General features: G+C 37.9%; 1 protein-coding gene across 1 annotated transcript; it reads left to right on the forward strand.

Annotated features, from left to right (window-relative positions):
- The first annotated feature begins 21 nt into the window (after positions 1-21).
- RAD9B (RAD9 checkpoint clamp component B) lies at positions 22-9919 on the forward strand. Its single transcript, XM_068911100.1, has 11 exons — positions 22-69; positions 977-1047; positions 2003-2152; positions 2688-2802; positions 3821-3920; positions 4889-4995; positions 6975-7081; positions 7562-7626; positions 8218-8340; positions 9056-9323; positions 9691-9919. The coding sequence occupies exons 1-11, from the start codon at positions 36-38 to the stop codon at positions 9820-9822; spliced, it is 1272 nt and encodes a 423-aa protein (XP_068767201.1). The 5' UTR covers positions 22-35; the 3' UTR covers positions 9823-9919.
- Positions 9920-13369: the final 3450 nt, after the last annotated feature.

Consider the following 13369-nt stretch of genomic DNA (forward strand, 5'->3'; position numbering starts at 1 on the left):
GGGGGGAGGGGCGGCCCCTCGGCCTCTGCCGGACCATGAAGTGTGTGATTGGCGGGGGGCACCTCAGAGGTACCGGGGGCCCCCGGGAGAGGCGGCACGTCCGGGACAGAGGGGTCTATGTGGGAGGAACAAGCACCGCAGAGCTGGCGCCAAGTGCCACCTCCAGGCGGTGTGCCGCAGCGAGGCCCGCGGCCGTGGGACGATGGGTGGCTGCGGCCATGCTGGAGCCCGGACGCGCTGCCTGCTGCTGCTTTGCAGGATCCTGCTGCGCTGCCTGCAGCGAGCTGTCCTCGAGGGGGCTTTCCTGAGGTGCAAAGCCGGGCACGAAGCACCAGCACCCGCTGCCAACCCCGGCTGCGCTCATGGGGCTGAGGAGCAGCCTCCTCTCACAGGAGGCCAAAGAGGTGACATGTTGCCTCTGAAAGCTGTTCAGACTTGAGTGCAAAGAGCCAGGTTTGGGGTGCTTTCAGGTGGATAAGCTGTTGTTTATCTGCACACCTCCTTGTGCACCTCATTCTCCTCCCAAAGGCCCAACTAAACCGTCCCCTGTTTTTCGTGCAAAACGCTGCTCTGCCAGTGCCAGGATGGACAAAGACAAATTTAGAGGACCCCCCCCCCACTGCTGATTCCGTGTTTGTTCCCTAGGGCGAGGTCTTTACAGCTGCCCTGCTGCTTTCCTCGCGCCGAAACTAGTTGCTGCCTACAAGGCATTGTCCCTGACTTCATTGAATTCATTGGCCATGGAATCAGGTCATACCAGCTGCTGCAAAAGGACATCTGAAATTTGAGGCAGCTTTTAAAAATGTCAACATTTGTGGTATTTCTGCTAATAAAAAGGAAAGATTGTAATGTTTTCCATCACATCATTTTTCTTGTATATAGGAAATTTATGTTTCCTCTTAAGTTATTGTGGATAAAATAACTTGTTTTTCATTTAACTGAGAATGCATGTTGCACCTTTCTCCTTTTCTACTAGTATTTGGAAGAGCAATACACGCCATAGCACGTATTAGTGATGAATTTTGGTTTGATCCAGTAGAAAAAGGTGTAAGTGAATTTGATTTATTGTAATTTAAACATTTATTTGTTGGAAACGAACATCATCATTGGATTTTGTATTGAATTGTTTTCCTACAAATACCTTTCAGTCGGGAGTTAAATTCTCTCTCAGCTGCCTCCACTGTAAACATGGACAAATGACATATTTTCTGTCATTGTAATTACGCAGACTATATCATGGAAGATTTGTCTCTACTCTGCCCCTCATATTCATGTTTTTTTGTATTAACTGAAGCTTGTCCAGGGCATCCAGATTACTACCATGGGCTTCATTTTTATTGTCAGGGGTCACAAGGCTCATGTTTTGTACCGCATCGGAAACTGCCTCTAAACATGTTTTTGTGCTGCCTTGCTATGACTCAGCAGGAAGAAACCCCCCCACCACCACCCCCGTTAATCAGCCACAACTTCCAGCAGAATTTGGGTTTTCTCTAGAGTTTCTTATTCAAGCCTAATGAGGCTCAGCTCCTCTTACCTTGCAGGAAAGCTTGCAAAGCAGAAGCGGAGCTGCTTTCTTTTTATATCTGAAGTATTTTTGAGGTGCTAGTAGTGTGATACACAGTGTCTTTGCCCATTTGTATGCATCATGTGGATAAGTAAGAATTAAAATTGTATTGAAACAAGCTCCAGTCCCTCAAAAGCCTCAAGCTCAAGCTCAGCTTTAAATGTTTAGGTAATTCACACTTAAAGGCTTAACTCACACACTTAAACATCCCTGGACTGGATTCCTACGCTTGTATTGTACCAGCGACTTCTGACCAGCAGTAAGGAAGGTGACTAGTTTGAACGTGATTATATGCATGATGCATCTGTGATTATTTTGAGGCTTAACACGTTTATAAAGGTTTTGTGCTTAGGTGTGGTACTGAAGCATAGAGATAGCCTTTTTGTTAAAGGTTCAATATGAAACGGTTTTGATTTAATGACATATTTTTATTTTCAGCTTGCCTTAAGATCAGTGAATTCTTCTAGGTCAGCCTATGCATATGTCTTCTTTTCATCTATGTTTTTTCAACATTACTGCTGGACAGCTGTATCTGAATCATGTCAGAAGGAAAAACAGTTACCCCTTCCGTGTAAATTGATAATTAAGGTACATTTTAGTGGATTGGTATGCACAGCTTTGTAAGCAGCAAATCAGCCCAATTTTCAAACAAAATTATAGGGGGAGGATTGTTTAGGCATATAGATGACTTGTTACCATTATTGGACTAAAGCTTTTGAAGCTATAAACTCTAGCGCTTCCGAGCAATTCTGCAAACGAGAACATTTGTGTTTAATGATGTTTAGGTGTACCTCCTGAGCTGTACCCTGCAGCTTCCAGACTCTGAACCAGTTTTGTCTTGGGGTGAAGAAATACTGTGTTTCTGTCTCTTGAGTGTTTCTCCTGCAGCCTTCAAAAGTAGTATGAGCCAGGAGAGCTTTGACCAGTTGTTTAGCAAACAGCCCTTTTGGCCATGTGTGGCATAGTGGGCGAGGATGGCCGGGATCATTATCTGCTGCCTCAGTATCTGCTTACAAAGCAGTTTTGGGAAGCCATGAAAACAGGAGCTTGAGATGAACTGCATGAGACTAGGGAAATAATACTGCAAAATTGCTTGATAACCTTTGCACTATTTTTTTTACAGTCAGTTCTTCCTGTATTTAGATGTGTAAACGTGCTGGAAAGGAATGTGGAGAAATGCAACATTTATACAAATATTAATGATCATCACATAACTTTTCAGCTCATCTGTAAACATGGTAGGTTGCATAAAGTGACTTTCCAGAAACAGAAGCAGTTTAAAACAGGAAGACAGTATTTAGTGTAATTATTAATTGCGTGTTACCGGTGGAGCGTTATGCCAAACACTTTCAGCACATCACCTTGTTAAATGCACAGCACCTTGTTAAAAAGAAGCTATAACAGGATTTATCAGTCAGCTTGCTTCTGTGCTTTGGTTCAGTAGTTATGCATATATGCTCAGTAGTTATGCTATACACTAATTTGTAGCCCACTTCTTGCAACATGTAAAGTTAGGCTGGATTAAATTTTGAAAAAAAAAAGGGGGGGGGATTTAAAAGGGGAAGAAAGGAAATCCTGTTTTGGCAGGTGTTTGAACTAGAGAATATACTAGATCTTTACACTTCTAATGCTTAACAGTTCTTTGGCTTTGTAACAGGTCTGACATCCTCAGTCCTGCAGAAGACAGCGTATTTGTAGACATTAGTCTCCGCAGAACTCTTTATAAAGAGTTCTCATTAGATAATGAGATAGATAATCTATCAACACAGCCTGCAGAGCTGTGCTATGTAATGGACAGTGCTTTACAGTATTAAAAATGTAGCCTGCATTAATAATAATGAGATAATATATTACTTAGGTCAAGTAAGCTAACTTAGCTCATTCATCAGCTCATTCTTATCTAGAAATAAAGAGAGACCTGTAGGGTTGTACTTTTGCTTTCCCTCCAGCATTTAGATTATTTGCCAGTTAAATATTGAAGGCTTCTTGTTCCTGTGCTTGTTTCCTGTGTTGTTCACTTGTTAGTTGTGAATTCTTAAGAACCACAGATTTTAGAGGGTAATAACTAAGAGGATGAAGGAAGCCTTAGACAACATTTTAATTCAGTTTTCTATCTGTGGGTGAGTTATTTCCAGGTAGCCATATTGAATCCCGTGGTTCCTTTGTTTTGGGGATTTATGAAAAATAACAATTAATACTAACAAGCATTAAAAATTACAGACCAGCATTAATCTTTGTCATGTGCTTTTTACTCAGGTGTTGTAAAAACACATAATCTGACTTTTCAAGAATGTGATCCACTACAGGCTGTTTTTGCAAAGCACATGTGTCCAAATATACTTAAAGTCCAATCCAGGTAATGAATAAACATATTTTTTACTTAGAAATCATACATGATGCAGTCATGCTCTCATAGCCGTTAACATAATCAAAACCTGATTAGGGCCCCACAGCCAACAAATGGTGAAGTCCTAAATCCTATGTACTAGTACTTGATATGTCACAGTACAGCTTCAGAAACTTGGATTATTCTGCCATTGATCCTGCTCAGTCTAACCTTGAGACGTGTGTAATGTACAATTTGAATTAACACTTTTCCACCTATCAGAAATAAAGTTGTGCTTAAATTGTAGAAGGAAAGAATCCAGTGGTAAAAGTACAAGTTATTTTACAAAATAAGGCAAAGCACTCCTTTGAAAAGTAACCCTCAAAAAAAAAAAAAACAAAAAAAAGAGCAGTGAAGAATCCAAGAAGAATCCAAGAAGAATCCAAGATTTGGCATGCTATCGCAAAGAAAGGCAACAAACAGTTAGACTGTACTTTTCCTGATAGCATTCAAGTGCATCTTGTGCAAAGATGCTTTTATCACAATAATCAACCATTGGAGATCGATATCTCTATATAGATATATATCTATATGTAGTGCATCTATTATGTATTGTATTTATAAAACGATAACACAACTTTTAAAACTGGAAGCTTTTGAATAAAGAATATGTGACATATATGCTGAAATTAAACATATATTTGCTAAAAATTGCAATATATATATATATATAAAAGCCTGGTTTGGCAGTATGCACAGCCATATTAAATATTAAATACGATTTTTATAGTTATTAGTTGTAATTTTAATTTACATATATAACTATTGCAGTATACATCAATTTAAAAAATGATACACTTTGGGAGGGGCACATTTCAAAGGCAGTTTTTTTAAACAGTATTGCCACGTAACAATTGTAATTTATAATGTGAATAACAAATGCTAGCTAATAATTTGTAACATATAAAATTATTTGAATGCTAAATTAAATTCTGTAGGCTGCTGGCTGATGTAATGATTCACTTTCCAATGAGTCAAGAAGAAGTAACCCTAGCAGTTACTCCAATGAAAGTTTGTTTCAAGAGTTACACCGAGGAAGACGCTGGTAAGGAAATTCAAAATATGAAAGAATATTGGGACTTTAAAACAAGTGAACTAAAGAAATAATAAGCAGCATTGCAACACAAATAGAAAATGCATTTCATGGCTGAATAAGATTTTAAGAGAGGGAACATACAGAGACAGATTTTAAGTCATAGTACCACCCATTGGATTGAATATATTTATGTGAGGACAGTATGTTTTTAATAATATTTTTTCTGCTATCAGTGGCAGATACCAAACTGAGCATCCAGTTGAAATAAATTATGCCATTTGCTGCAGGCTCGAAGAGAGATAATTACTGTGCTATAAGAGCAGACACATGGTAACAGGCATGCAAAAGGAGATAATTTTATGCTTTTGAAAAGAACTATCTACATCAGAATACCATAACTGTAGAATTGATATCAATACTGAGTATATCTTAATTTAAGAGTGATATAGTGTGTTAGTTGGCCTAAAACTTTAATGTTGTGCACTACCGTTTACAGATCAGGGATGGAGAACCATCTAGATTCCTGGTGTGTGACTCAAACTAATTTTAAAGACATAATTTTGTGTTTCTGAAGTATGGGCTCTTGTATATTAGATAATAAAGGGATGCTTTTCATACTTACTCATGACTAAAGCTGAGCATGATGACCTAGAAAAAGATGTCTGTCTAGAGCATAAGGGTGGGGATTGGGCTGAGAACAAGCTATAGCAATGGAGAGGAAGAAAGGTTAAGTAGTGGAAACTGGCTGGAGTGAAACAGGAAAGAAATTACTGAAAGCAGGCACTAAAAAAATGTGTTTTGAATGAGGAATTTTGCTACTTTAGACACATACACTTAAAAGGGTTATTGAAAGAAAGAGTGAAAAAATGGTAGGTAAAAATGTAATGCTGTAAACCAACAAAAAGAACGACCAAACAAGGGGGGGAAAAGGAGGAATTCAAAGCATCATTCTTGTGTGTAATGTAATGTAATGTACTGCCTGCAGCAAATGTTCTGCATATGCTGAAATAAAATATATTTATTTGAACACATCATCTGGTGATGGCTTGGGTTTTTCCACAGTCAGATTTAATGGTCAAGGAAGGAAATTAGACTTTCTGCCTAGACTTGTTTTCATTTGCATGCAGTAGGCTCTGTCTTGTGGAACTTGGCAGGTGTATTAGAAGAGAGTATTTCTACAGTCCTAAGGAACTTTACAAGATGGTATTTGTACATGCAGTTGGACCTTGTTGAAAGCTGAGAAAAGAAAACTCTTAAGCGAAGAAACAGAATGCTGGGAGTAGTTTGTAATACTTTGTTAGCAGCCTGACTTTGAAAATGAACTGGAAAGGAGTGCACTATTTAAGCTGCTGTAACGTTTTTCTGAATGCCTGTGAGACTGTAATGCATCACAGAAGTACTCTCTTATTTTCTTTTCGTACCCCTTATAATAACTAAGGGGTATTCTAATGCCGATGAGCAACAATTTATTATCTGAAAATGAAGAACCTAGTTTCCAGTCTGCCACTTATGTGAAGTCAGGAAAATATTACATTTTAAAACAAATAACCTACGTCTGCATTCTTAAACCTCTAATGGTTGTCAGCAAATATGATTAATCTGTTAAAGTCATGCTGCATTTTGGTGTTCCCATCTATGCAACACTAAAAAGCTAGTAAGAGCATTTATGAAGAACACCTGTAGACAATGCAGGCTTGCAGGCACGAAAGCAGATATCAGGGTTAGATCACAGAGTGAAACATCAAATACATTTCGTTAAAAGCCATTTTAAGCCTACAAGATACACTCTTAATATTTTGGGGATTTTCAAGGTATTTTTACATAATTTTAGCTGAAGACAGCCAGGCATTCATTACTGTTAGTCACTATAAAAGTATAGGTATTTGTTCAAACTATGCTGATGTAAAAAGCTCATGGCTATAATCATAGTGTTGTCGAGTTCAAATTTCACAGTTTTGACTCCCTGACTTTCTTGTTATTTTGAACAGACTTTTCAAAGGCAATGCATACTGAAATACAACTAAATCCAGATGAATTTGACTACTTTCAAGTTGGAGTGGATTCTGAAGTAACATTTTGCCTTAAGGAATTGAGGGTAAAATAAGAATTTGTTTTGAAAATACAATATTTTCCATGAATTTGCAAAATTTAACCTGGAAAATGCAGAATGGTCCCTGGTGAAGGTGTTCTACCAGGCCTCCTGATCAGCAGCAGCAGCATTTATCAGTTGCTGAAAGAACAGTTTTAAAAACAAAGATCTTCAGGACACTGCAGAGTCCCTTGCTATAGCCTTTGAAGGGCAAGGGATATGTTTTTAAAACAACAGCGATATAGTTTCAGTGCTGGGCAAGCACCTTATGCGTGTACTGCAGAAGGTGTAGTGGCCAGAGTTTACACGCAGAAGCTTCTTGGGCAAAACTCCAGTCAGGGAAGGCAAGAAATGCATTCTAGAAGCGGTAGATTTTTACCTCCTCCTCTTTTCATGAGTAAATAACAGTGGGAATAAACTTATATTCTAATATTACTCTTCTTCTGTTTGTGAAGTAGCACTTAACCTCTCACCCCTTCTTTTCAGGGACTACTAGCATTTTCAGAAGCTACCAGTACTCCTGTCTCAATCCATTTTGACATACCTGGGAAGTACGTTCTGGAACACGCCTATCTAGAACAATTGCAGTTACAACTCCACAATCAGTTTTTGTCTGCAGGTTACTCTATAAATATTAACTGTAACAATAAAATAGATTTTAATTTCTTACCAAAAGCTGTATTTCTAATTAACCTGCAATGCAGAGTTAAGTAGTTTGTTATTACATGAGGCATTTAGTTCAGGCAGCAGTATTACCAAGCTAGCCATGCTGACTGCTGAGCACCCGCAAGTTACCTGGACGTTTCACGTTTTCAGTCCAACGCATGCAACAACTTTGTTTTATTTGGTAGTCTAAAGAAACAATACATTGCCTGTTTAAAGTGCAATTTTAACAGTTACATCTTTAAAAGCACAATTGAACCAAACATAATACTGTGTAGTGATGCATTTAAATCTGTAGTGGTAAGCCATCTTACATTCCTAAGTAGCAAATTCTTGTATTAGCTTTTCATAATTTTAGAAGGGTTATTTTTTAATCTGTGCGTATATAATTGCATGAGCAGTTCCTTCCAGCAATTCCTTCCTCCCTAAAAATCCATGTAATTATACATGCTATTTAGTCTCTGAATGTTTCTGTTTAGACCAATTGCTTTCAGCACTGAAGATATGGTGCTGGAAGCCAGCTTTATTTTGGCTACCTTATCCGATGTTGAAAAGGAGACAGCCTCTGAACAGCCTCCATGCTTTTCACAAAGGCAGGAAAGGTAACAGTGGGCTTCAGGGATGGATGAAGAAGGCAAATTGCCTTAGACTGAAAAGCAAAGTTTAAAGTTTCCAGTAAAATGATCTTCTAATTCTTACAGGACATTCATAAACATTGTACCCGATACTGGAGCCTTTGTTCACAGGAAAATTCTGAACTATAGGGGTTCAGGAAAAAGCTGAGACCCTGACAGAGCACCACCATGAGACAGTCTCTTCCTCCACCGACGGATTCTTTTCATCAAAGCACATAGCTACTGATCTGCTAGTTGTATAGGCACTGCCACAGCATCAGGCAGCCAACATTTGCTTGGGCAGCCCGAGTCACCTCTCCCATAGGATTCTCATACCTTCACCTATCAGCTATCAGGGTGCAAGGGAATGCTTTTGGACAGATTGTTCCCTTCTTGAACACAGTGTTAACTTTCATTACTGGTAATGCTAAGGTACCATTTTTGCAGCAAAAGGAGAGACAGCACAGGAGTTTTGGCGTAACTTCTTAATATGCATAGCAATAACATTCTAGGTGCAACACTCCACGCTTGCCTCTGCTTTGCTTAGTCTCTATGGAGTTCTGTTGCAGTAAGATAGGAAGGGAAGACAGTAGATGAGTATCTGTGCTAAAGCTGTAAGGCTTTTCATTAGCAAGAAGTACAGAGTGCCCACTAAAGGCATGTAAAGGCTAGTTACTAACCTGACCTACTCTCTCACACCCAGCTTGAAGACATATATGAGTAAATCTGAAAAAACCTCCGTGGACAGAGATAATAATTCAGAAGCGGTAGCTTCCAGAAAGCCACAATGGAACAGAAATTCACAAAACACAGAGCCAGTAGCACCTAGAAGTCCTTTGGCAAAACAAGAGATAAAAAGTATTCTCAAAACCTCGAATAAAGATACTGCTTGCATAGAAGGACCTACCATAACTGAAACTGATGACTATACAATGCTGGAAGCAAGATCAACACATTCTGATTATCACAAGGTAAGGAGACGCCCATCCTATCTACATTGTTTTATGAAACAGTGGAATAGTGTTCTTCAGCTGGTATTTAGCTGCATGTTCCATGTAGTCTAAGTTACTACGCACTGGTATTTGGTTCTCCTCATGGTATTTCAATGAAAATGAAGCAGCTTTCATGGCAGCAGGGCTGACAAAAAAACACCCCACATCTGACTATAATGCTGTAAATATTTGCAGATGGCAGATTTATTTTACTCAGAAACACAGCAAATTGACAAAGATTTAAAAATGTGCTCTTTTAAAGGTGTTAAAGGCTTGAGAAATAATTAATCCCTGATGTATATCACATGCCTAGTATCTTACTTTTTTTAAATATTGCATTTTCCAGTTTCATTCCTTGTTTTTTGGAGCAGTCTCTTTTAAGGAGAAAGATGCCATCAACCACATCTTCCATAGTTTAGCAACAGCTAGTGACACTGAAGAGGATTCTGTCAATTTGCAGAGATCCCAAGTTCTCTAATAACATGAAGTGTCTGCAATAGTCTTTCCTTAGAGATTACAATTGCTTTCAAAGATAGAAGCATATTTGACATGGTAATTGTAGAGCTGTTTTTAGTTTTAGAAAGAAGTTTAATTCTCTTATGAAACTGTCCTACTGTTCTTAGACAAGTTAGAACGTATGAGAAACTTTTACTTGTATGCTGAGCTTGTAACAGGATGGTAAACTGAATTTCACTAACATCTATCAAGAGAGTCTGAAAAGTGGAAAAACTACCTCATTTGTACCCTTCTCCTTCTTTGCAAGACAAACGTACAAATAGGACAGAACTCTACTTAACGTATAATACAATCATTTCCTGCCATGTCAGCACAGGTTAAATATTTATTCACTACTTACGTTTCACAGAAACCTGATTTTTGAAATCCAGCTTTAAGAATTAAGCACAAAAGTAGAGGGTTTTTTTGTAAGCTTTGGTTGGGTTTTCTACTATTTGTAGTACTATATGTTAACCACCAGTACAGGTCATTCTAAAATTGTAGGTGTATTCACAGTGTAATATAAATTTAAGTCATGACCGACCAGATTCAGATTTGTAAGATGCACTGCTTCACGTTCAGCTCTCCAGTAGTCCACTAGAGAATTCACGTTGTGCTACCACTTCAGGCAAGTTACACTACTATTGTAAAGTTACAAGCGATGGAATAACAAACCCATCCACTCTGGCATAGCCAAATACGTTATTGCTATATAATACCTGGTATTTTTACAGCCATTTTGCAGGACTAATATTCAGCTGAGTAACTAATAATACTATATACTGTGATGGAAATACATTTAAAAATAAAAATATTCATGTTTGAAAGCATGAGTTTAAGACGTTGTGTTCCAGACTTGCATTGTTCTTTTCCCTTCCTCTGCCTCTTTCAACCCAACACAAGTCAGTGATGTTGGCTCTTTACCCGTAGCAACTGCAATTTTGTGACTTTTTGTTGAGATGCATTTGCTGTAGTTTTCTTGGGGAGAACATATCCACAACTGATCTGTTACACTGCTGCCCTGAAAAAGCAATTTACTTGTACTGAACAGAGAAGATGTGCACAACAGTAGCGCCCAGCTTGGCTTGCTATCAAACAAGCTTGCAGGACAAACTGCTATTGTGCAGTATTTCCAAAGTCTCACTGTATTAAAATACTGCAATTTCCAATCTTTGGTTGATTAAAAAAAATGGCAATTCTATTTGCCCAACGGTTAGAGAGAAGTTTTATCTAGTAGGGTAGGGTGATATTCACGCATGGCTTTGAGAGAACACCGTACAATGGTCTAAATGAAAGCCAAACACCCTTAAGAGTTAGTGGCTGGGCTTCTCTGGGCCACCACATCATTGTATTAACAAACAGAATTTTTGCAGTCAACTTTAAAAAACACATTTTAGTATAAATACTATATTTATTAAATATCTTTACAATTCATTTAAATGTATTTACAGAACTATTCCTGCATAAGTTATACCTCAGACATGAAATTCACATAACTGCCTCTTAGGTAAGCATAGATGATAGTCTCATTTTAACAAAACAACAAAAAAGCATCCTCATTAGATACAGACTCAGATTTGCTTTATTATTTCAGCTATCTTTGTAAGAAACTACTTCATACAGTCAGTTACTACACATACACAGTCTGGTTTTCCCCTGGAGAAAGGATGTCCATTACTAAGAGATGGAGATTCCATCACAAAACACTTTGCATCTTTGCTAGACCTTCATCTCTCCCTTCTCCCTGACTCAGTCATAACTATCTGGTCCCAAAATCTGTGTTTTTTTGTTTGCTTGTTTGGTTTTTGGCCATACCTTCTTTATAAGCACAAAGAAAGTAAATTTAGAGGGAAACTGTATGTTGCAGGTCTCCCAAAGATAGCCATAAAAGTAGCAAGGAACCACAGTTTTTCAATTCACCAATATCTTAGCCCTTTTTCACCCATATACCTAGTAACACTGTTGCAGAAATCCTGACTCCTGCAAATGCTACTCTATTCTGTGTACCATAGGTTACTGGTATATAAAGCTCTTCCTTCTCCTTCAGATTACTGCTCCCTAACAGCCATCTCCTGATAAGAAACAAACTCTGCAGCAGCTGGAAGCCAGCTTGTTCTCCATTCATGCATGTTTCCATTTCATGGCACACCTTTCTTGTACCTTCCTCTCACAAACAGTCACAATAATCTAATCCTAGGAAGTGTTACTGTTTCATGCATCTTTTAAAGTTATTTTGATAATATGGGCCCTGTCATTTCCTTTTCCAAAAATTTGTTGTGCGCAGACAGCTTAAGTTCATAGGAAGAAATTAGGTTTGATATGTTTAGAGTGCACATCTTAAAAAAAAAAAAAAAAAAAAACAATCAAGCATGTGATAAAAATATTAATTCTTTATAATACAGTATTGCTTTATAAACAGATGGAAAAGCTATAAGCTTTACTGGTCTTTGGTGTGTCCAGTGAGGGATAAACTCATGATTTGTAAATTAAAATCCAAATTTGTTCTTTATTAAAAAAAAAAAAAGATGTGATATGACACAAATGGCTTCATATATACTACTCAACTAAAAACTGCTTTAACACAGATAGCAAGGCTTAGACTCAAACCCACCAGGCAGCACAGTTTAGCTTCTGAGAAGGTGGCTGAATCTCTACGATCTAGGGTTCCAGACCCCGGATCAACAGAGGCAGAGTACAGCGCATGCAACGTCTCACTCGGGGTAAGCACCTTTGCCATACTGATTTATCTGATCCGCATACATCTCCTAATTTAAAGTTCTAGCAAGGGGAAAAAAAATAATGAGGACTGGACATGAACGTACTCAGTGTAAGGGGTCAGAGTGCAAAAGAGTCCAGGTCTACCGGGGCATTATAGTAAGGTGAGTTCAAGGGAAACAATAATTGATCAAATCTGCTCTAATAAAGAAGCATGATAGTAAATACTGAAGAATAAAATGTAAAGATACCCAGATTTGAGAGGGAAACAGCCCTCCCAAATACTAGAAACAAAGCCCTATACTGCAGCATGAATACATTCCTTCTAACAAGACAGCTAGATACAGCTTGTTCAATTTTAAAAAATAACAAGAACTGACAATTTGTGCAAAGTTATCCACCACTCAGTTCCGTGTATCGCAAAACTAATCAGTTTTTCTTCATTAATATAATCCTCCCTGTACCCTCACCAAAATAATATTTTGGTCAAGTTAGGGTAGTTAAGGCATTTTGACAAGTAATTACAAGGTGATTTAAAATAGATAGCTAACATTATGCCAATTTAGGAATAGCAGATAAATTACCAAAGAGCTTCCAAATTAATCACTTATTCTTATTATAAATGAAATGCCTGTTACAAGCATGATGCATTGAAATATAGTAAAATGACATGTACATGGTACATGTTAAATGATCTTAAATAAAAGCTTGACATAGTTACGCAAATATACAGTACAAGTCCACAAAAAATTCTTTAAACAAGTTGAGGTAACCTCAAACTTAAACAGTTTTAATACCATAAACTAGGTAGTAAA

This window comes from Struthio camelus, chromosome 17, assembly GCF_040807025.1.
Source record: "Struthio camelus isolate bStrCam1 chromosome 17, bStrCam1.hap1, whole genome shotgun sequence".
Classification (NCBI taxonomy): domain Eukaryota; kingdom Metazoa; phylum Chordata; class Aves; order Struthioniformes; family Struthionidae; genus Struthio; species Struthio camelus.